The 22,910-nt window shown below is 40.0% G+C and overlaps 1 protein-coding gene across 4 annotated transcripts in view; it reads right to left on the bottom strand.

The window, feature by feature from the left end:
* Window positions 1-2,044: 2,044 nt before the first annotated feature.
* Window positions 2,045-22,910, bottom strand: part of MAP4K4 (mitogen-activated protein kinase kinase kinase kinase 4) — a 122,589-nt gene continuing 101,723 nt past the window's right edge. The window contains exons 17-33 of one of the 4 annotated variants that reach the window (XM_069970972.1): window positions 21,544-21,774; window positions 20,849-20,955; window positions 20,227-20,378; window positions 19,393-19,484; window positions 17,951-17,959; window positions 16,416-16,591; window positions 16,196-16,316; window positions 15,236-15,418; window positions 11,309-11,426; window positions 10,097-10,267; window positions 7,777-7,920; window positions 6,761-6,895; window positions 5,299-5,399; window positions 4,647-4,796; window positions 3,140-3,299; window positions 2,833-2,972; window positions 2,045-2,587 (exon numbers count right to left, since the gene is read on the bottom strand). In XM_069970972.1, coding sequence (XP_069827073.1) covers window positions 2,504-2,587; window positions 2,833-2,972; window positions 3,140-3,299; window positions 4,647-4,796; window positions 5,299-5,399; window positions 6,761-6,895; window positions 7,777-7,920; window positions 10,097-10,267; window positions 11,309-11,426; window positions 15,236-15,418; window positions 16,196-16,316; window positions 16,416-16,591; window positions 17,951-17,959; window positions 19,393-19,484; window positions 20,227-20,378; window positions 20,849-20,955; window positions 21,544-21,774 — 2,274 coding nt within the window. In that variant the 3' untranslated portion in view covers window positions 2,045-2,503. The remainder of the gene's footprint in view (window positions 2,588-2,832; window positions 2,973-3,139; window positions 3,300-4,646; window positions 4,797-5,298; window positions 5,400-6,760; window positions 6,896-7,776; window positions 7,921-10,096; window positions 10,268-11,308; window positions 11,427-15,235; window positions 15,419-16,195; window positions 16,317-16,415; window positions 16,592-17,950; window positions 17,960-19,392; window positions 19,485-20,226; window positions 20,379-20,848; window positions 20,956-21,543; window positions 21,775-22,910) is intronic. The other 3 variants (XM_069970973.1, XM_069970974.1, XM_069970975.1) reach the window with 3 other exon arrangements.

Here is a 22,910-nt window from a genome sequence, read left to right as displayed (position 1 = left end):
ATTCACTTAAAAAACATAAATATGTGATGCACATTAGTTTAACAAAAATGTAAACATTTTCTCCAATGTCACATGTGCATAAAACAGAAAAAAGAAATAAGCAACACTGCAGTCATTCAGTTTCAGTAACTAAATCAAAGAGCAAATGCATTCTGCTTTCTGACATATAGTGGTTTTTGCTGTTAATACTGGTTTGAACGTTTTTGGAATTCTTTGATTATAAATGGATCCCACTAAAAGCTGGTAAAAGGTCAGACAGTTCAACCGATACCTGCCATATCTTGGAAATTTTCAAAGTTTCATCTTCAATTAACTTCATCTTTTTAGTAGGTTTAAACTTATAAACTAAGTAACAAAACCACCAACATATCCTAAAATTTGTTCCAGTGATAATTCGTATTGCATTGGGATCATGGGAGAAAGAATTTAGGATTGGAACTTATGTTAATTTTCAGAAAGCTTAGGAACCCTGCTCTTTAATATGCATACTGCCCTTCACAAGAGGAAAGGAACAAAATGTATACGTAACATTACTTATCAGTGCTTTTTATTTTTTAAAAAAATCCAAAATTATGTTTCTGCCATTTAAAAATAGGGCTTTCATACCATGTGCATGAATGTGTATATGCGGGGGTGACTGCAGAGAAGTGTGCACATTTCAAGGACTGGTGGAACATGCCAGTTACCAAGCTTTTATTGAAACCCTATTGAATTTTGCTGACTGTTCCCCCTACCCCTAGACAAACCTGCATGACCACAGCCAACTCCATGCCATCACGGGATATTACATGGAGGTCAATGGCAAACAAAATAAAAACGCTTGACTACAATGGCAGAAACAAAGGAAGAGTAGTCTATTTCTATATTAAAAAGAGAAACTGTTCACAAATGAACAGCTTAAGGCAGCTGTCAACAATGTACTTCACACCAGAAAGAAAAAGAGTCCGTCAAAAAGGGTTGAATGACACTGTGCATTGCTACATCAACCACAACTGTACACTCCAGGAACCAAACGTCATAAATGGGGAAGTCATTAAGCGGGATATTCCCTGTCCAGACATTTATTACAAATGTCAAAACTTTCAGAAAATAAAGCGGACTATCTTATATTCTTATTATAAAAATCAGAACAGGGAATCATACGTCTAAACACAAGTACAGTATGTCTGTTAAGAATAAGTATTATTAACTACATTCTTAGAATTGTTTTAGTGCATTGCATTCTTAAAAAAAAATATAATAAAAGAAAAAAAAAATACACCCCATTAATGAATAAGTCAACCCTCAAATTCCCCACCTAGTGACCTACACTTTAGAATTCAGAGAACTAGTCTACAACAGATCCTCCTTGATGCTACATCTGCCATACACAGAAGAGAAATCCCTATTGGTTTGTGTGAAAATAGTACAAAGAAAACTGAAAAGTGAAAGCCAATGAACCCTAAGTGTTTTGTCACCACTGCATTGCTATCATGTGCAGTTATTAATGACAACTTCTGCCAGTGTGGTTAACAAGATAAACCTGGCATAAATGTGGTATTAAAATTACACATTCATGTGTTTACTATATGATATTTAAGCACAATGAGTAGAGTAAACCTCTCCATCAAGCCCTCGAGTAGCCAAGATGTCTGCAAATATCACGCAGGTCCCATGGCACAAAAGGGTTTTGTGCATCACTCTGAATGAGGTAGGAGAAAAAATAAGTTGATTGGAATTTGCCTGCAATGTCCAACTCCACAACCCTGTTTTGTTCCCTTTCTACAGTACAGATTTAGGCCAACTTGACTGCGTGCACGCTTACTGTAAATTTCTAGGAGAAACTCAATAAAAAGCTATGGATGAGGCAGCGCTAATACTGTGACACATTGTGTAGGGATGCGGAATTAAAAAAAAAAAAAAAAAAAAAAAAAAAATAGTATAGAGGTAAAAGTAAAGTAAAAGTATAGAGGCAAAATTCAACAATTCACAACATTGGCCCAAAACTGTGTGTAGCAAAAAAAATAAAAAAAAAATAAAACATTAACAAACGTTAGCTGCTGCCTTTCACATTTTATAAATACAGTTTATTATATGAACTTTCCTTTGTCATAACCAACATAAGAAAACAAAACAGAAAAAAAACACTAAATTAAATAAGTGAAATATTAGTAAGCCTGGCTGTGCATCATCAGAAAGGCTTGATAAGTTCTCTTGGACTGGGTTAAATTCCATGTTCTTTCTTGGTGAAGGGGTGCTTAGTGTGACTTATTCTTTCACATCTTACTTACAACTTATAGTAAGAGGAAGTGTCTAAGTTAGTAGAACCCTCAGATGTTTGTAGCACCCAACAAAGGCATTACAGCCCCAGCTGCCTTGCAAGCTGCATCAAGGTTCTGTAATCTTCTCCCCTATGTTAGAAACACAAAATCCACTAAATGAGTGTGGTTGTACTCCAGTTGCAAATGATTTCAAGTTACGGAGATTACGAAGACTGTAGGGGAGATGTCAGCAGTTCCACTTGTTACCAGCTCAAAAGAGAACTCCTGCCCAGGGTCATGAAATATACTTGACTGCTTCCACCAGACCTCACAGAAGCAAAGAAAACCTGTAAAAAGTTGAAAATTAGGATCAGCAATATTTATTACAAATTTAATAAAAACAGTGTGTTTTATAATACAATTTAATTTGCACTGAATAATATTTAGGTTTGCAGTGATGTAATACAGTAGCTCCTCCTAGTGACTTTGTTATATATTGGCTTGGTACTACCTATACTTTTATCACTACTACTGAAATGATAGCTGCTAGCACATTCCATGTATAAAGTAACAATGACTGCCAAGTTTTTACCTTATCATTTCGTTCACACAAGAACTTTAGTCTTTGCGCCCTTTTGTGCATAAAAACTCCATCTAGGTGGCCAGTCTCAACAGATCGAATTTCAATGGCTTTTTCACCCCACCCCATTATCTGGTTAGATCGGATGTATGCTGGAAAATAAAAAAAAATGCATTCAGAAGGAAGCCATGTTATATCACCATCAATGTATAAGAAATTGTTTTATTATAACTAAAATATAAAAAATGTTATCGAATATTTAACAAAAAAACAAAAAAAAAAAGTGAGCACTGAAACTCTATGGCCACGTAAAACATACCAACGGATGTCGGCATTTCTCCCCATTGTAGAACCACATCTTTGGTGATCCTGCCATAAGTATTAACATAAACTCCTTCATCTTCATAACAAACCAACAACTCCATGCCATCCGTATTTGGGAGAATAATGATTGCATGTGGCTGGATACTGCTCTGGATCTGTAAAAGTAGTACAATAGGACATTGTTAAGTGTCTTATACCCAGTCAAGAGTCATAAAAAACAGCTAACAGTGGGAACACATTGAAACAGAAATTAAGACATAAAAGTCAAACTGATTGGTGGCTGTTGGCAAAGTAAGGCCCTATTACATGGAGCGATTATCTGGTAATTCAGGCAGATATCGCTCCGTGTAATAAAGACATTGATCAGCCAAGGAGAGAGCAAGCGTTTGCTCGTTGACTGTTGTCTTTCAACAAGTTAAAAAATCATGAGCTGCCTGCCACACATCGCTCTGTGTAATAGGTGATGCGCGGCTGATATAAAGTAGTAATCAGGAATCAGTATATAGAAAATAATAAAGATTATGCTGACCTCTTCACACTCCCCTGGTGTCCTCCTGCCATGTCTGTGCCCCTTGCTGACCGCAGCTGCCACCAACACTACTGCAGATAAACCAATCTCTGAACTGACTGCCCGCTTAGCCAATCACTGCCAGCGTTTGGCTAAGCGGGCTGTCACTGCAAAGATGGGTTTGCCTGCCAAAGTGTCAGCTGCTGCAGTGAGGGTTATGTGGGGTATGGTGGGGGAGATGGGTGTTTGACGCATGCACAGATATGGCAGGAGGACACCAGGGGAGCGGAGAGGTAAGAATAATCTTTAATATTTTCTATAAAACGAAGCCTGAGTACCCATTTAAAGCAAGAGCCATTGTGTTATAGGCTCTGTATGCGAGCGCTGATGTGTAATACAGCCCTTACACAACTTTTAGTTTTACAGATTGATGATCTGGGCCAGAACGTTTTTATTAGGGTTGGATTTAGCTTTCCCTAACTTCCAATAATTTAAAAGGGTATTCCCATCTAAGCAAGTTTTCTTTATCCATAGGATAGGAGATATGGCAATTGCTGGTGGGTCAAACTGCAGGGACTCTCACCAAACAGTTGCCCCCCAGTAAATAGAATGCTAAATGTTCATGATCTGAAAAGTTTGGCAGCCCCTTAGCGAAAGAATAGAGCTCAGGCAAGGTCAGCCCTCCATTCATTGCAGGAATTATTGTGTCTATATTCTTGTGACATGTCGGGGTCCCAGAGGTTAGAGCCCCACCGACAATCAGCTTGTGGCTACGGATAGGGTATAACAAGGTGAGGCAGGAATACCCTTTAATGGTGCGTTCACCCCTACAGGATCTGCAGCTGATTTTCTGCAGCAGATTTCATTTAAATAACTGAACACAGCATCAAATCTGCTGCAGATCCTGTAGGTGTGAACGCACCCTAAATGTGAATATACCGGAAAAATATCCCACCCTGAGCCCACAGTGCAATCTAATATTCATCATACTTACATGTGTTGGAAGATAAATATCATAGACCGCTCCTGAGTCCACATCAACAGCATGAAAACCAGCACAGGAACCATAAATCACTTTTAGTCGTTGTCCTTCTTCAACCGTCAGGTCAACTAACAGTGGCCTATGTACCAACTCTCCAAATGACTGCAAGAAAAAGATCACGACATGGAACAAGTTACATTTATAATTTATTTATTTTTTTACACACAAAAACCTAAAGGGGTATTCAGAGGTGTACTTATTATATAAACATCTGCCTGACAGAAAACTTGAAAAACAAACAAAAAACCCACATACTTCCCTTCATCGCTCTTTGTGGAGTCCACGCATGATATTGCCTGCTCAGCCAATCAGCAACCGCAGTAGGATGCTGATTGGCTAAGCAGGCAATACCATTCACATCCTCCAAACGAAAGTAGTGCTGAGCAACAGAACTGGTTCCTGGACAATATATTTTATTTATTATTTATATATATATATATATATATATATATATATATATATATATATATATATATATATATATATATATAATATTTTCTGCCAGGGTGAGCACATTTTACATAAATAGTAAAACTCAAAATACCCCTTTAAGGTATGATAATTGCTGGTAAAATGTATGATATATTTCTGAGAGTCTACGTACCTTAAAGGCCATGAACTTGTGATATGGCTTTGGCGCCCAGGCATAGACTTCCACTGAACTCTTTAACGCAATTACCAAAAACTTGATTCGTTCATATTTTACTAAAGTAAAATAAATAAATAGGAATGTTACACAAGAAACCCCATGGCCATTACAACACTCTAACGAAAGTACTTTATATAAAATTTACTTATAGTACTTACTAGCCTACAAATGGTGTATAAGAAAATTTCCACATGTACAGTATGTACATTCCTACAAAGACATTCCAGAAAAAGAACAAAACAGCTTTTTACCTCAGGAACACAGCCATGTACATAGCGTGTGTCTGGTATTACAGCTTCTTATCATCTAGGTAAAAAGAACTGAACTGCACAATCAGACACATCCCATGGACAATTCCCATGGACACTGCTTCAGGGGGGGAAAGCTGCTGCCTTCAAGGGGTTGTCTGGGAAAAATGCATAATTAGCCATGCTACCGGGGTTGTGGGGGACAAGACAGTAATGTATACTTACCTGTCCTGCTCCCTCGCAACTGGCGGTTTATCTGGTGTTGGCGTTTTGAAAACTGCTGAATCTGCTAAATGTCCTGTTCTCATAGTAAATGGCCTGTAGAGTATGCTGAGCGGCCATTTCTGGTGGGAGTGGCAAGTCATCGGAAAAACCCTATAAAAGGGGCACTGCAATCTATACTAACATAGTTAGTTTGTAGGACACGTCATTTTTGCAAATACAGTACATTCATTAATTCATGCTTCACGCGCTCTTTCCCTCCCATCCTGGACAGTACTTTGCCTTGGTACATATTATTTTATAAATATAATTACACATCTATCTCTCTCGCAGTTCAACCACTGCTTTTAGAGCATTGTGGTGGTCAGTAACCTAGACAACTAGCTGTAAACAATGGGAAGAGACCAGTGGACATATCAGGAGAAGACAAGTTTGCTGAATGTATGTACAGTATTTGCAAAAATGTGTGACCAATACAGATGATTTTAATGGCTGAATACAAGATCTCCTCAGCTTACAAATCAGTGTTTTCTTTTAGTTGGTTGATCATGGGACATTTTACATGGGCCAATTTTTAGGAACAGACATTTCTATGAAAACTCATTTGTACAATAATCAACCTATGGAGAGGGGCCATTACACTTATAGAAGCTGCAGCTAGACCAATGGTCTGTGTGGCACAGTACATACAAAAGGATAAAATCTGAACAAAACCATACTCAAGACCGAGTCTTGTTGGTATGTATTTTTAGTCAAAACCAGGAGTGGAACCACAACATATTTGTGTGTTTTGGACCCACTCCAAGTTTTGACAAAAAAATGCTGTACAAAATGCTATGTGTGAACCCAGCCTTAGAGGGATTCATTCATGTTCATCCTTGCTATGCAAATCCATGGGTGAAAAATAGTTTCAGATCATAAAGAAACATCTGTATGGAATCACCTACCAACTTTATAGTGCACACAACCTTCCAAATCACCAACAGTTGTCCACCCTTGTTTCTTCTCAACCTCTGGGTCATTGTGGAGAATTTTGTTTCTCAGCCAGGACAAGTAATATACTCGCAACTTGTTCTTCTTTCCTATATAGACACAAACACAAAGCATGTTATGACTGATCAAGTAGAATACATTAAGACATTGAAGCGTAACTGTCATTTCAGGGTCATTTTTCTGAAAACAATAAATATCAATAGTACAAGCGATTTTAAGAAACTCTGTAATAGGTTTTATTAACCAAAAGAGTTTCCTTGTGTACTGAAAAAGCCATTTTTCTAGCCCCCCGTCACTTCAGAAGAAGCAGGATTTCTGGGTCCATTATGTGGCTATGCAGAGGTGAGGGGCTGAGAGGAGTGAAAGAGCACAGAGGATTTCTGCACAGCACAACACCCTGCAATCTTCTCTCTGTAAGTTCATAGATAAGCACTGACCTTTCTGACCTCTGAATCCAGCATTTTAGGTGCCCAGACAGTCTACAAACAGCTGACCTTCATGTCACCTCTTCCTGCTCCCTCATCTCCCTCGGCCCCCTCCCCCCTTCATAGGAGATAATGGAGAGAGCAGAACTGTCTTCACCGTCTTCTCTGTAGTCAAGATGTGTTTGCCCGATAATGCACAGATAAGAAGTACAGAAAGAGGCTTTTTTGGCTAATAAAACCTATTACAGAGCTTCTTAAAACTACAGATTTCTGCAATAAAAAAAATAAAAAAAACATGACAGTTACGCTTTAGGTCTTTTCTTATTGTGTAACCCATATCTTTAAAACAAGGAATCATGACTTTGGACTGTTCCTTTACACAAGGAATCATACTGGCTGTCTATGGGAGGCTGGTGGGATTCCGCTGCAGAGAATTCTGCCGCAGAATTTCGCCATTTTTACTCCATGTGAATGGAGCCTAAGAGTTATATAACATACAAAACTATTAGATGTAGACTTCAGAGGTTTATAATACTAATATTTACCTGATATTGTTACCAACACATTTAAACCCTCAAGGACATCCATTTGCTGAAATCGCCTTCTGTTGATGAGAGGGTAGACCTTTCCCTGACCACTTCTGTCTAACAGCATTAATCCACTTTCAGTGCCCACCAGCAAATTCACACCTGAGAAAAGGAACAAAAAACAAGACCGCTGTAAGCATTTGAACCTGTAATAGTTGTTGGTCTCTAATTTATGTGTACAGGGACACAATTATTTTATGTGGTCATCACATTACTTTTGTGAATTCAACATGCTTAAAAGGTAACCTATCATTCCTTTCATGCTGCCTGAACCCTAAATTGTCAGGGTGTTTACTGGTTTCATGTTCCTGCCCCACCAGTTACAGATCTCTCACTAAAGTATATCCAAACAGGGAAATATACACTAATCAAGACGGGTGGGAGAATCCGCCAGGGACTTGTGGTTTGGGCAGAATGAAAATGATAAGAAGTTCCCTTTAACGCTATGTTCATATACTGTATAATAAAAAGGTAAAATACGGCAATAATACTAAGGTAAAAATAGGGCTTTGTAATGTCCTCCATTGCAGTCAATGAGAAATTGGCCAGCAGTACATTCACCATGTAATTACGGCTGTAATTAAAACTGTCCAAACAATGAATGTGCTCACTATCTATGACCTGCTTACACCCTTTTGTCCCCTGCTCACACATTGCTTTATTTACATTCAAAATTACAACTGTACTTTGATACTTTTTTTTACAGTGTATGAATGCAGCCTAAATTTGAGGAAAGAGAAAGCGAGGAAACATAGGGCGGGAAGTTAGAAATAAAAGCCGCGTGACGACAACAAGAGTAGAGTAGAAATAGCATCTGCTCTTTATTTAATCTAATTCATTATAATTCACACCTGGTTTTGGATATAAAACAGCACCAGGTAAGAGCATTCTTTCTTAGGCTATGTTCACACACAACAGTTTCATTGCAGTACTGCAGCTTCTTCACAAATGTGATGCAGTACTGCAATGAAATAATTTAGTAATGCACAAAAATTGTAATGTGTGAAAGAAGTCCAAAATAAAATACATATTTTTTTAATAAACACACAATAAATAAAAAAAATATTTAATATTGCCATGACGGTATCAACCTGAACTAACAATTGGAAATTGAAATACAGTACCAATAAAACTACTACTCTTTTTATACAGCAGCGTTTAAGCAGGCAGCATGGAGATATCCTATTAGCTCTTGCCACTGCTGACACCACCAGGACGAGTATGCTCCAAAATGTACAGTAACTGATTGTAATCATGCCTGAGATAAACATATCTATCCTAAGATAAAAAGAAATGGTGGACTAGATGGGTTTTTCCTGCTTCAATCTTCAACGTTTCTGTGTCAACAAGTTAAGGGGTTAAGGTCACCTGAGCAGCTGGGCATCTGGCTTTCAATATACATAGAGAGACGCTAGATATGTATTCTAAGAGTAATCCCGCCATGCTCAGTGTGCTGCTTTGAGCGAATAGGAGAGATCGCGCCTGTCCGCTCCCTCTCCTCTCCGCTCAAAGAATGAACATGAAGAGAGTGGCGGCAATGGACGAGCGCGCGCCCTCTCAATTCACTTAACAGCAGGACACTGAGCACGGCGGGATTCAGCGGCGGAGAGCTCCGCCGCGGAATTGCGCAGAGTTTACTCAGTGTGAACCGGCCCTTAGATGGATGAACAGTCATGAATAGCCATTTTGCTTAAGACAGAAGGATAAAATTTAGAAGAATAAGTCATTTAAAGACTATGGGGGGACATTTACTAAGGTGTCTAATGTGTGCAACTATTCTAATGGAGATTGGGGTGTATTTTGTTCCAATAGCTTGTGACTGGTTCATTAAAATGTAGCACTGCCATAGTAAATGTATCTAATTAAAAAGGCGCAAATATGAAAAAAATGCAGAGTTTTGTTCACTTGGTACTGACCAGACATAAGCCTGCGCCTGTTTATGCCACTTTTTAAAAAGTCGCAAATGATAAATGGGGAGCTAATCCCAGATTATGCAAACTTTTGGGTGAATACTTAAATAGGTAGAATAAAAAAAAAAGGCGCATCTGTCGAATACTGGTTCATAAATAGAACTTAGACCGAAAATGGGTGAAAAATGCAATTAGTCACTGAAAATTAGGTGCAAAACCCTTGATAAATTTCCCCCTATAGTCCTTCCACAGCACAAAATACATTTATTGTATTCTAAAATGGACAAGCAAATACCTAGGGAAAAAAAGTATTTTTAGTGAAAAGCTCCTCTAGAATCTGCCTAAATATATTTTACATGGTAACTCACCCCATAGCGCAGCACACAATATTTCCGAATTAAATCTCTTCTTGTATTTGCGAATCTCAGGTGTATCACTCTGTGGCCTTGTGTTTGTGGGATTAACATTAACAACTGATCCTTTCCTTGTGGGATCCTGCCTCATAGCATCTGGCCTCAGCGCTTCACTGGAAAATCCCACTAAAATAAAATTAGTATTTTTAAGGTTAGCTTCCAGTGTGCGCATGTATGTACCTGAAAGATATAAGCAATGACATGTTCAATGACAAAACCTCATCATTTCATTTGTCGTTATCACACTGCACACAGCAAGCTGGGTGGAGAGGCAGACGACACTACAACATATAGGGGAAAACACAAGGCCCTATGTATATTTATACTCTGAACACAGACAACCCGGAAGGCTTACATGAGGGAGTTCAGATAACAGGGGTGGGTATATAATCTGTGACTACGACTGTAAGCCACAGATACATATGACCCACATGTTCGGCATGCTGGACATCCTATTTGTATGTTTGGGATAAATAAATATAAAATTAATTAAAAAAAGAAAAAAGGAAAAAAAAAAAAAAGAAAAAAAAAAAAAAGAGACTAAGCTCTGCATGCAGTGAAGTATCAAACCTTTATTGAAAAAGTGGCCAGCAATGCACAGGATGTAGAAATGGAGGTTAGATCAGGTTTATCATACCATAGTCAAAAGCACAAATGAAATACGTTTTTGGTCACTGAACAATGACCTTCCAGAAGTCAACAAATGGAACACTGCAAAATATGTAAAATAAAATGTTCCTTCGGTGATGGATGCTGCCAATGGACGCCGAGCTAACCACAGCGCTGCCCTGCTGGTAATGTCGAGTTGATGTGGGTTGGTTTTCAGCAGGCAGCCTACCCTACTTCACTCCTGTCTAAGTTTGGTCAATTCATAAGCATTGTTTAGTCGTTAGAAGCAGGGATGCTGTTAGCCTGGAGCACAAAAACATATACTCTTTACAGTACCACATGCCAAAGCTCACAAAATGGGAGCATAGCAAAATTAATAAATGTCATATAGAGCACTGTGTTCTAGGTTGTTATAGACTTCGCTGAGTCAGAAGGAAGAGTATGATTGAAGACAAATAAGAAAACAAAATGTGCTTAAATGTTCAATTTCTCCCTTGCATAAAATATAGACTCAGGAAGTACTAATATCACCTTTACGACTGCCAAGAGTTTACCTACCCACTGATGTAACAGTTGTTCCACTGGACGGAGAAATCTGAAGTAATCGAGGGTCGATAAAAGGTGTAAATGAGGAGGAAGATTTATGTTTCTGAAGAGTGTTACTTGCGGACTGGGTCTGCAAGGAAGAATAGAATGAGTCAAACAATAAATAAATCTGCACACACACATCCGAAGTCACTCACGGAGAACACTGAAGGCGGCACATTGGCTACACAACACAAAGTTGTGAGGTAAAAATCCAGCAGCGAGCCAAACATACCTACTTTAAGTGTGGTCTGCATAGTTTTGATTATTAATTATTAATAGAGAGTCCATCCGAACCAGAGTCCATCCAAACCCGATCGTTCGGCATTTGATTAGCGGTGGCTGCTGAAGTTGGATAAAGCCCTAAGGCTAAGTGGAAAACATGGATATAGTCATTGGCTGCATCCATGTTTTCCAGACAACCTTAGAGCTTTATCAAAGTTCAGCAGCCCCAGCTAATCAAATACCGAACGTTCGGGTTCGGATGGACTCGTACCCGAACCCGGTTCGCTCATCTTCAATTATTAATTAAACGAATGTAATAAAAAGTAAAAATATGTGCCTAGAGAAAACAACCACACACATATCTTCCAGAAACGAACATTTTTATAGGCTTAAGGTCCTTTTACATGTACAGATTTGTCAGCTGTAAATGAGTGCTGTGTGATTGGAAAACTGACAGCATGGATATACGCATATCTGTGCTGTCAGTTTCACTTTGTCGGCTGCAATTCTCCTGTTTACACACGGCCAAGAGATACATTTTTAAGCAAGTTTTAAAGACGCCATCAGCAGAGGATAGGCGTTTTCCCTGTCCTTAGCTGATCACTGTCACTTTTACACGGGCCTATATTATCAGCCACAGGAATGTTTCTTGCAATGCTTCTGGCCGATAATCGTCCTGTATAAAAGACCCTTTTAGATTACATATGGCATTAACATGGCTACCATATTGATTGGGCAACATACTTTTTATTACCTTACATATATGGAAAAAAACAGAAATAGCATAATGCAGATGGAAAGCTAAAAAGGAAAACAATGAAGCAAAAATGGTAAAAAAAAAAAAAAAAAAAAACTACTGAAAACCTACTAGATATTAGCACATACAAGTCAAAATAGCTCCATACAAAATATACACATATACAGAAGAGAAATGCTACATCTACTCCCAAACACACACATATACAGGAAAGAAAAGACAGCGTGACTGGAGAAAGAATGTGCACATTCTGACAGAAAAGATGGGTAATGTCTGATCTAGTTCTGCCTAATAATACAAGGATATTTCACTTGACCAAGTCCCCTACAACAAGGGTATCTACTTTAAAGTGCTCCTATCATTTAAACAAACGTTTGACATGTCAGAGGTTTGTGTCGGTGGTGGTCCAGGTGCCGACACCCCGCCGATCGCCAGAAAGAAGGGGAGGGCGCACTCAGCGGTATGTGCTTTTCCCTACATCTCTGCTCTCACTGCTACACTAGCAGTAGATGGAATTATAATGGAGCCTAGAGAACGTCCATTAGACGCCATTTACAGACTCCGGTATAATTCCGCGCACTGCTACATTAGCATTAGAGTGGAGATGAAGGGGCAGTGTGCATGCTGTTGAGTGTGTCTGCCTCATGCTGTCAGAAGTTTGTTTAAATGATAGGTATACTTTAAGAAAATCCCATTCTAAATGACCACACTGTCTTGTGCATCCTTTTCCCTTCTATAACCTGCCAATCAGATAGCCCAAAAAAGTCAAATTGATGGGGCTGTCAGTAGCAGCCAAAATAGCTCAGTCAGCAGAATTGTCACATGACGCTTCTTGCTGCAAGAAACCTTAGCTGGGAATCTCTCATCAAACAAAAGAATGCAAGGACGCAGAATATAAATTACAGAACATTCTCTACAACGGCTGATTTTCTTATCCTTCTATAAAAACATAATCCTACTATTAAAGGGGTTATCCAGCACTACAAAACATGGCCACTTTCTTCCAGAGACGCACTCTTGTCTCCAGCTTGGGCGGGGTTTTGCTGCTCAGTTCCACTGAAGTGAATGGAGCTTAATTGCAAATCGCACCTGAACTGAAGACAAGAGTTGTGTTGTCTCTGAAAGAAAGTCGCCATGTTTTTGTAGCACTGGATAACCCCTTTAACTCAGACAGTAAAGAAGCTACCTAGCAAATATCTTTCATAATATAGGGTTATTTCATTAAGTAAAGAAAACTCTTTCTACTACTGTCACCATAATATGCCTCCTAATGCAACAACTCTGCCACAATTCCATCAAGCATAATGCTTATCAAGGATTGATACCCGCATGGACAATTCACAGATGGATTCCAAGCCATCCTTGGGGCGCTCCTTATACTTTCTCTACAAAGTCAGTATTTAGTGTTCATTCATTACAAGGTCTTTAGGAACTGTGAAAGAACGGTATCCGCCGGAGCATAGAGCCTATGGGACCGACAGAACATCAAGAGGGAGCATGAGCAATGGAATGCATGGCAAATTATCTGTGTGATTTTCTTAGTGTGCAAGGGCCCTAATCCTTCTAGCTCCTCAATACAAATACATTCTCACCTCAACCAAGCACATGTGTTTTTACAACACGCAGAATAAAACGAGACGCGGTCACACATCTCTGACAGAAGCTTATATCCTGTGAGATAAGGCATGCAGAAATAGTACATGCCTAAAGCTACATTCCCCTGACAGCTACTGCCAGGGGGAAACAGGAGACCCCCATACACATTAGATGGCGGGATTGGCCATCTGATTTTCCCCAATAGAATAAAAAGAAAAATAAGAACTTATTTAATACTCACCTGCTGTATACTGTATTTTTTACCATTTTCTCCCACATACAGATTTTGTATGTGTGATGTGACTGCCACTATTAAGGTAAATCTGTCATCAGCAATTCATGTTACAAACTGCTAAAAATTAGACAACTGTTAGGTCAAGGAGACACACTGCTATCAGGCGTAAATCAGGCAGAGCTTGCATAGATTCCTGTGCATGCTGTGCGTCAGCCTCAGATTCGCTGTATTTACAAACAGGCATGCTCCTTTTTAGTAACTCTGCCATGGGGCCACAATAGCTTTCATATTTCCAGCTTTGCTTCCTGAATGTAGAAAAACACTTATTATTTTCCAGTGCAAAGCGTCAGATTCTTTTTGCTTCTGATCTGCTGCAAGCTGGAAAGCATCCTCGCCCCCCCTTCCATCCCTGATTGTTTAACTGCTGCAAGCTGAGCTCCAAGGAGGGTCAGGGAAAGGAGCTAGGTGGTGTTACAGCTTGTAGTATTATTTAATGTCTCCTTGACCTAATAGCATCAGCAGTTTGGAATGTGAATTGCGGCTGACATTCACATTAACTGCAAGACGACTTACCAGACTCAACCATAAGAATTATCATATTTTGGAATACTTAGAATTGTGCATTTGTTGGCCTGCTCTGTAAACAGTCTGAGTCTGTTCTATAGAGACTTGACAACTGAACTTCGTCTAGAGAGCAGAATGTCCAATTAGTTAGGAACATTCCCAAAGCCAAGAAAACCACATTCCCGTAATCGTGTAGTGTAAGAGTCAGATATGAAGGACATAAATACACACAACAACTGAACACACAAGTACATGTGAGGGAAAGAAGTGGATGACAGAACAAGGTTAACACCTTAACTGTTGTGTCATTCCCAATGATCCTTTAGTGCAGTAATGTATATTTAATGAACAATAAGACATGCAAATGTTGATGCAACCCGTGAACAGAGAGTGGTGATGTTAAGTTGTGTGGACTTACAATCTAGAGTGGCGTTATTCAGAAGCACATGACCAGATTTTAGGTTACCATCCACTATGGGAATTCTGCTTCCTGATAAAAGCAGGCAGCTAGTGTCAGACATACCTCATTAGCAGTTAACTTGTCCTGGGGTGTCTGTGGGGACATGGTGGGTGTCGGCTGACTTGAGGATGGGGAAGAGGTGGTGGAGGAGGAATGGCTTTGCTGTAAGAGATCTGGCAAGAGGTGAATACGCCCGGCAAAGCCATTGCTCTCAAGCTGATTGGCACGCTTTTTGTCAACTGTACTCTGTAGAAAAAACAGGCACACTTGTCTTGTTCAAGTGCTGCTTAAGTACATACTATCCCTGGAAAATTCTAAACGTTGGACTACAATAACTGATTGTGGGGGAGGCAGTTATAGCTGCCAAGTAACTTCATGTCTTGAGGCCACAGTAAGGGTGAAGGGTTTTTTTCCATTTCTATATGCCATAGCCCTTTTGGCCCTGTATACTTTGGCAACAATGGTCATAGTTAGAAAAAAATAAATAAATATATATATATATATATATATATATATATATATTTTAATGCAATTGTCATGGCTGACATTCAGAAGATCTACAAAGCTACCCTTGACCAAACTGTTGGAGCACCAAGTATGAAGCCATGTATTCAATTTATAAACGTTGTATTTTCTGAAGCAAAAGCTAAAAATGGTGTCATACATTTTATGTACCAATTAAAATGTTAGTGTTATAAAGAAATCATTCTATTGTTTGCCTTAAATATTAAAGGGGGGGAATCACAGGGTCTTATCTGTGCCAATGGCCTTAACAAGGGTCTGCACAGTCTTCTGGTTCAGAAAACCATTGGTTTATTAGAAGATTAGTATAGAGTGTTTGTGGCAGAACATGCAGGAAGCAGCAAATTAATGGGGCTTCATCTACTTATTGCACATGCAAAGAAATGAAAATTATCTGCCATAAGGAATGGATGCTAACTGATACAACACAAATGAGATGCAGGAAAATGAACAGCATGAATGGATGAGTTGGTTATGTTGTGCATACTGGGTCACTCATACCTGTCGGACGATTAAAGTGCCTTCTTTGGAAGGAGTCATGGCAGGCTCACTCTCAACATCATCATGGACAATCATCGTTTTTACAGACTCTGTTTCTCCATTACTTAGATTTACCAAGGACCTATGCAATAAAAATGGAGAATAAACACACAGAAAAGTTCTCAAAACCACGTTGACAAGACGGCTCAGAAACAATATGAAGGCTTGTTAAAAGTCGTACATGGCTCTGGCATCCTCAGGGCCGGAGGTTGATTCATCGGCTCCTTCTTGTTCCATGTCATCATCCTCCTCATCCGTGGTACCAGATTCTTCACTGGATGAAGAATAGTCTGTTACTTTATGCAAAGGTCTCACATCTTCCACCGCACGGAGTTCCTTTGCCAAAGCAGTCAGGTCCTATTCAGGAGAACACAAGAAAAAAAATATACCAATTCTAAAAGTTTGAAACACAAAAATCTGAATGATAAAGGCAGCTTTACTTGAGAAGTATTCATTTCTTCTAACTCCCTGCTACATACTAAATAGTGGCCTGCAGCAAAGCTATCTGCAACACAGTTAACCACACAAATGACACATCCAGAATACAAACAGGAGATAACTAGCATAATAGAGTATAACTAGCTGGTCGCTCACAAGAATCAATTTGCTCTCTATGGGACTCACAAACACTGCACTCAGCTATGTCTTTAATTCCATAGAAAGGGAATGGAAGCAAGAGATTGAGGGAAACACACTTTCAGTTGGTACATAGGGCTATAAATGGGTTTAATATCCTGCCTCATCGTCTAGCTTCAGATAGACTGCTGGCATGTCCAAAGTGCCACCAACCTTCTACAGATGTAACTCATGGGATCTGGTAATGTCCAGCTCTGTAAGTTTTTTGGTCTCAGTTGCTGAACTAAGTCCATACTGAGGGGAAAATTTAGATTCCACTTTTCCCACAGCTTTCAATCTTCCATGCTGCACCCTAAAGGTCCCCTGGCACTTCATGCTTTCCTTCTTGTGCATGTTACAGAAGTGGCTATAGCCAGCCCTTCCTTTAATGACGGAGGTTCTTCAAACATAACATTACTTATATGTGGATATGTAATAATGGGAGAGAACCAAATAATCTAGGGCACCAGAATTGGGGTTGTGTAAAGGTTCCTGACAGACCAGTAAGTTACTGCTTTAATGGTTCCCTTTACATATCCTTTGAGACATCTTAAGGTCTCCACCAAGTAAATGGTATGATGTAAAGCCACCCTGCATCTCAGTTTTGTTTTAGGGCCTATCACACTGCTCTGTACATCTGTATAGGACTATTTTTTCTAATGCCTTTTTTGTCTGGAGAGACACCTGTAAACATTGTCATATGTTTCAACATTGTACTTTTTACCGTTTGGTACAACTAAGTACTAATGCAATTTTTTTGCTTGAAATGTAAAAAAAAGTTTTGGAAAATGTAATAAAAGCATTTGAAAGGAAGTTAAGTAGGGGCCAAGAATATGTGCTTTTACGCTCTTCACTCAGGGGGAAATTTACCCCCATTGTCATGAACAGTGGGAATTCCAACAGTCAGACCCCCACCCCCCGATCCAGCTACTTATCCACCATTACTTGCATAGGAAATAAGCTTTAATTTTAAGATAGCCCTTTTTAAGTAAAGCTTTCAGAGAAAGTTTTCCAGAGAGTTTAATAGCAGATAGATAGATATTAATATATTTAATAAAAATGTGATGGTTTACTTTTTTCCAGGTATTAGATTCTACTTACCACTTCTCCCTGGATAAGCCCATTCCAATTAGAATGCAATAAAAGATAAAGACAGACAAATAGGGGACAAAATGTTAGTGATAATTACAAACATATTTTTGAACTAAAGTATTAAACAAGCATCCACATTTTGCGGCTGACATACTCTCTGAGGTGGCTGTTCATGACCCTCTCCACTGAAGTCTATCATAATTTACTTTGCCTTATCAATATTTCCCATAGACTTTAATATGCAGGTTCGCACACAAGCACAGCCACTTCTACTTAAAGAAATATGAAGAGCAATCTTCACAGCAAACAACGTATATGGGTCCATTTATTCAGAAAGGTGTGAATCCATTTAATACATTTCTATGGCTGGGAAGAAACTGTGTTTTTGCAGCCAGTTTAAGAGATCATTTTTTTAACCCCTTCGGGACCAGGCTAATTTTCGTTTTTGCGTTTTCGTTTTTTCCTCCTTGTGCTTAAAAGGCCATAGCACTTGCATTTTTCCACCTAGAAACCCACATGAGCCCTTATTTTTTGTGTCACTAATTGTACTTTGCAATGACAGGCTGAATTTTTGCATAAAGTATACTGCAAAACCAGAAAAAATTTCAAAGTGTGGTGAAATTGAAAAAAAAAAAACGCATTTCTTTTATTTGGGGGGACAGCTGCATCTGATTACTGTATTAGCGGGCACGGCGATCGGACCGTGCACGATAATACCGGCGGTCCCGGGCTACAAGCGGCACCCGGGACCGCCGCGGTTCAGAGCTCTGAACGCTTGCACCCGCGTGAGGACGTAAAGTTACGTCCTTGTGCAGGAAAGGGTTAAATGGTTACTTTAACATACAGGTAAACAAGATCAACCAAAACATCTTTGTGCATGCAAAAAAAAAAAATACATACATACACACACATAATATTATATATATACACACACACAGACATACATATATACTTCACAGACATACTAATTCGTTCACATGCCAATTTCCAAACAATGGGGGAGATTTACCAAACATAGTGTAAAGTGAAACTGGCTCAGTTGCCACTAGCAACCAATCAGATTCCACCTTTCATTTTCCAAAGAGTCTGTGAGGAATGAAAGGTGGAATCTAATTGGTTACTAGGGGCAACTGAGCCAGTTTCACTTTACACCATGTTTGATAAATCTCCCCCGAAGAGTATATTAAAATCTGAGAAGGGACATCTCTTCTCCAAACAATGTATTCCAATCGCAGATTACTCAGCTATCCAAATTTCTAAATAATTTCAAGCCCAGACTTGTACAACTTGTACAACATTTACAATGAAATGTTTGGAATATGACCCTTCAATTGACAAACTGCAGACAGTCATTTCTTCCTGGAACATTTGTCTACAATTAACCTAGACATATCGAAGAAACATGAAATTACCAATGGCATAAAATGGAAAAAAATAGATTGTGTTCTTACAGCAGGCTTTGTTGGTCTATCTTTCTTCTCGTCAGATTTTTTGGCTGTATTATCAGGATGTTGAGAGGGAGACCCTTCTGATTTTGAGGATGCTAGGAAAGAAACATGTATAGATGATTTAAAGTATGATGAAATTAAAAAACATAAGGAGGGATGGGGGGTGAGGGAAAATAAAGTATTCTTAGCTGTTCCCATAGCACCACTCAAGGGTGCCGTTGACAGCTGATGACCACCTGGAGCTCTTACAGCGACAATGTCACTGTACCCAGGTGATCGATAGCCTACTCAGCCAGTGACTGGGGCGGAACACCACCCCAGTAACTAGGTGGCGGAGCAGGCAATCACTCAGCCGACCTGTAGAGTTGTAGCTGGAAGAGCTGGGTAAGTGATGTACGTGGATTCCAGCTGAAAAGGACATCCGACAGCATGACAAGAGAGCGATGCTACAGAGGGGTGAGTTTACGTTATTATTTTCTCGCACCCATCTGCCTTCATCCCCTTTTTACATTTCACTGGACTTGCCCTTTAAGGCTGTATTACAGAACCTGATGTTCCGGGGGAAGCAAGCACCAACCCGTCAGCTGAATGCTTGTTTCCCCCTCGTTCCCTGCTCGCTGCTTCTGCTATTATATGCACAGACAGTGAGTGGGAAGCAGCATGAGGGGCCACCCAAAGGATCCTCAGATCACTGGGGCGGCCGATTGAATTCAATATCTGTCTGCTGACCCTCCTACGTGGAGTGCCGAGCAGCAGACTGTTGCTGCGCATATGGGGACTTAAACATAACTAGAATCTATATCTACTCATCTGCCTGGCAAACAGCAACCTACTCACATCTCATGCGGAAGCGTTCTCCAGAACCACTCTGAGATCCTGGATGAGAACCTGCTTGGGAACCGGAATTACTGGATCCAGAGGAGCTGCCACTGCCTGGTCTGGGTACAAGTTTTTCTACCCTTTCCCAAAGCAGTCTGGGCTCAATATTGCTGCAAAGACAAAGAAAACAAACTGCTTAACACAAGGTAGTATAATTTTTAGGTATAATGTGTTCTACTGCAATGTTGGTAGTGTGGTGGGTTCTCTCCGCCTTCACTCTTCTTACGCAGTATAGGTTGATGGCACAGGTATACATGCCACAGTGAGTTACCTTGCCTTAGACACTTCTCCTAAGCTAAGCCGTGAGAATCCAGTCAGCCTCCTCAAAATCCCCCCTATGCTAGACTTTGAGCAGATACAATTTTGTGCTGCCGAATTTAGCACTTCCAGAAAATTACTTTGTGCTGCATTGTTGTGCTACTGGGAAGGTATTTTGTGCTGCACTGCAATGTTAATCTGGCACTGCTGGGGAGGTGTGTTGTACTGCACAGTGGTAATATGGGTGCTACACAGTTGTATTTGTTTGCTGGTTCTGGGTTTGAGCCGCCATACTCTACTGGGTACAACTCAATAGCAATACCTTGTGGAATTCCTCTGTCCAGTTTGGCTGTTCTGCTGTACACTGCCCTGGAGAGGAGAATCTCTTCGTGACAACACCGGGGATCTTGATGTTGTCCTTACAGGCACCTTTATATCAAATGGAAACATAGAAAATTTATAATAGGAGCCAGTAACAATTTTAACGCCAGTCCTAATAGAAAATTATTTTATGGAAAACAGATTTTTTTTTTAATATAAGGATCCTTACTACAGAATGAAGCTTAATTCAGACTGCACACAATGAACATTTACTCTGCACTGTTGCTTCAGTTTCTCAGAAGACAGGTAATGACACGTTAACACGTAAGAAGCGAAGCAACATAATGAAGTTACGTGAATAGAAGCTGCAAAGCTGAGTAGTATGTAGCAAAGCTGTATAAACAAATGGCACAAACAGGTGCCATAAAGAAACACACATATATACATACACACACAAACATATTGCTTTCTTCCAGAAAGCTGCCAAGTATATCTTAATAGTGACTGAACCATTTTATTATGATCCATACAGATACCATCAATAAATAATACAGACAAAAGGCCACGTTTTCTAGGTACCTCTAGGTAATTGTGTGGTCACTGTTATTGCACCAAAAGGTGGGTTTTATACTGACACACTATAGCCTGGCTCTACATACATATGAACTGCTCATCTTACTAAATACTACATCTTACCCTTGGTGGCACCTCTTCACTGTCTGATCTAGCCCAAACCCTTTGGTTGGGCTCAGGTAAGTCAGATTTAGAGTCAGAATTTTGACTTAGAACTTCATTGCGTGGGGGTGGGTGTGAATCCTGAGAACGAAGATGGTGAGGTGCAAATTTGGGAGAAGGGTCACTGAAGGAATGGGATCGCGAGACAGGGGAAACATTGTTCTTGAGGGATGCCAGATGAGACCATTGTACCTTACAAGAAAACAAGACATAAAACATTTACATGGTGCACTGGCATCACTGACTTTTTAAAATTCTAATGGAAAAGAATTTAGAAAAGCCAGACCACCACAAAAAAAAAAAAACAAGACAAAAGCAGGCAAACTGACACAGCTGTAAGGGAAAAATAATGGATGAATGGCGACATGATGAATTACTGTTAATGTGTTATAAAGCAAAAGATTCATGCACAACCTGAGGGAGAATACATAATACTTACCTAGAATGCTATACACTTAAAGGGAAACAAGAAATCAAACCTAACCTGCTGATATGTCCCTATAGCACACAGGAGCCGAGGATGAAGTTAAGTTTCTAGCCTTCATCCTCGGGGACTGTTTCCAGTTTAAGGGTAGCTTCACACGTACCGGATCCTCAAGTGGATTTCACGCTGCGGATCCTGGTATAGTGAAGTTCTATGGGGTCACATACCCGCAGCGGAATTTTCATTCTGCTGCAGATATGTGACCCGGCCCCTTTTAACCCCCGGCTGCTCGCTGCCCACAACCCGGAGCATACAGTACATTACCTGCTCGGCGCCACGGCTGTGTGAAGCTTCCGGCTACCCTTGCTCCTCATCAGCCAATCAGTGTTGCACTAATTAGGTGTTGAGGAGCGAAGGGAGCCGGGAGCTTCACACAGCCGCGGCACCGAGCAGGTAATGTATACACCAGGGCAGGGCTGGGGGCGGTTAAAGGGGCCCTGGTCACATCCGCAGCGGAATGAAAATTCATGCAAACTCGCAGGGTCAAATCCGCTACGGATCCGGTACGTGTGAAGGCACGCTAATATTGATACTAATGTGCACTGGGCGCGGGTCAATCAGCATTCGAGAAAGCAAAAGCTCACTCATTGGCTGATTGCTGACTTATTGAAAGAGTATCTGTCATCGGCCGCACATCTCTCCATGTAATAAGAGATGTGCTGCTGAAGGCGGGCTAAAGAAAAGGGCTCTACAAACACTGCTAACAATGTTCATGCAGCCCTAACCACACTATTATTGAGCCGTCTCATAGGCTCTGTAAGTGAGTGCTAATCTAGCAGACTGAATCAACAAGATCGTGGCCAGGCAGTTAGAGGGCACAATATTAGCACAACCATTAGCATAG

Source organism: Dendropsophus ebraccatus, chromosome 5, assembly GCF_027789765.1.
Source record: "Dendropsophus ebraccatus isolate aDenEbr1 chromosome 5, aDenEbr1.pat, whole genome shotgun sequence".
NCBI lineage: Eukaryota > Metazoa > Chordata > Amphibia > Anura > Hylidae > Dendropsophus > Dendropsophus ebraccatus.
Note: the sequence above shows the minus strand (reverse complement) of the source record. Positions and strands in the feature narration are given on the sequence as shown.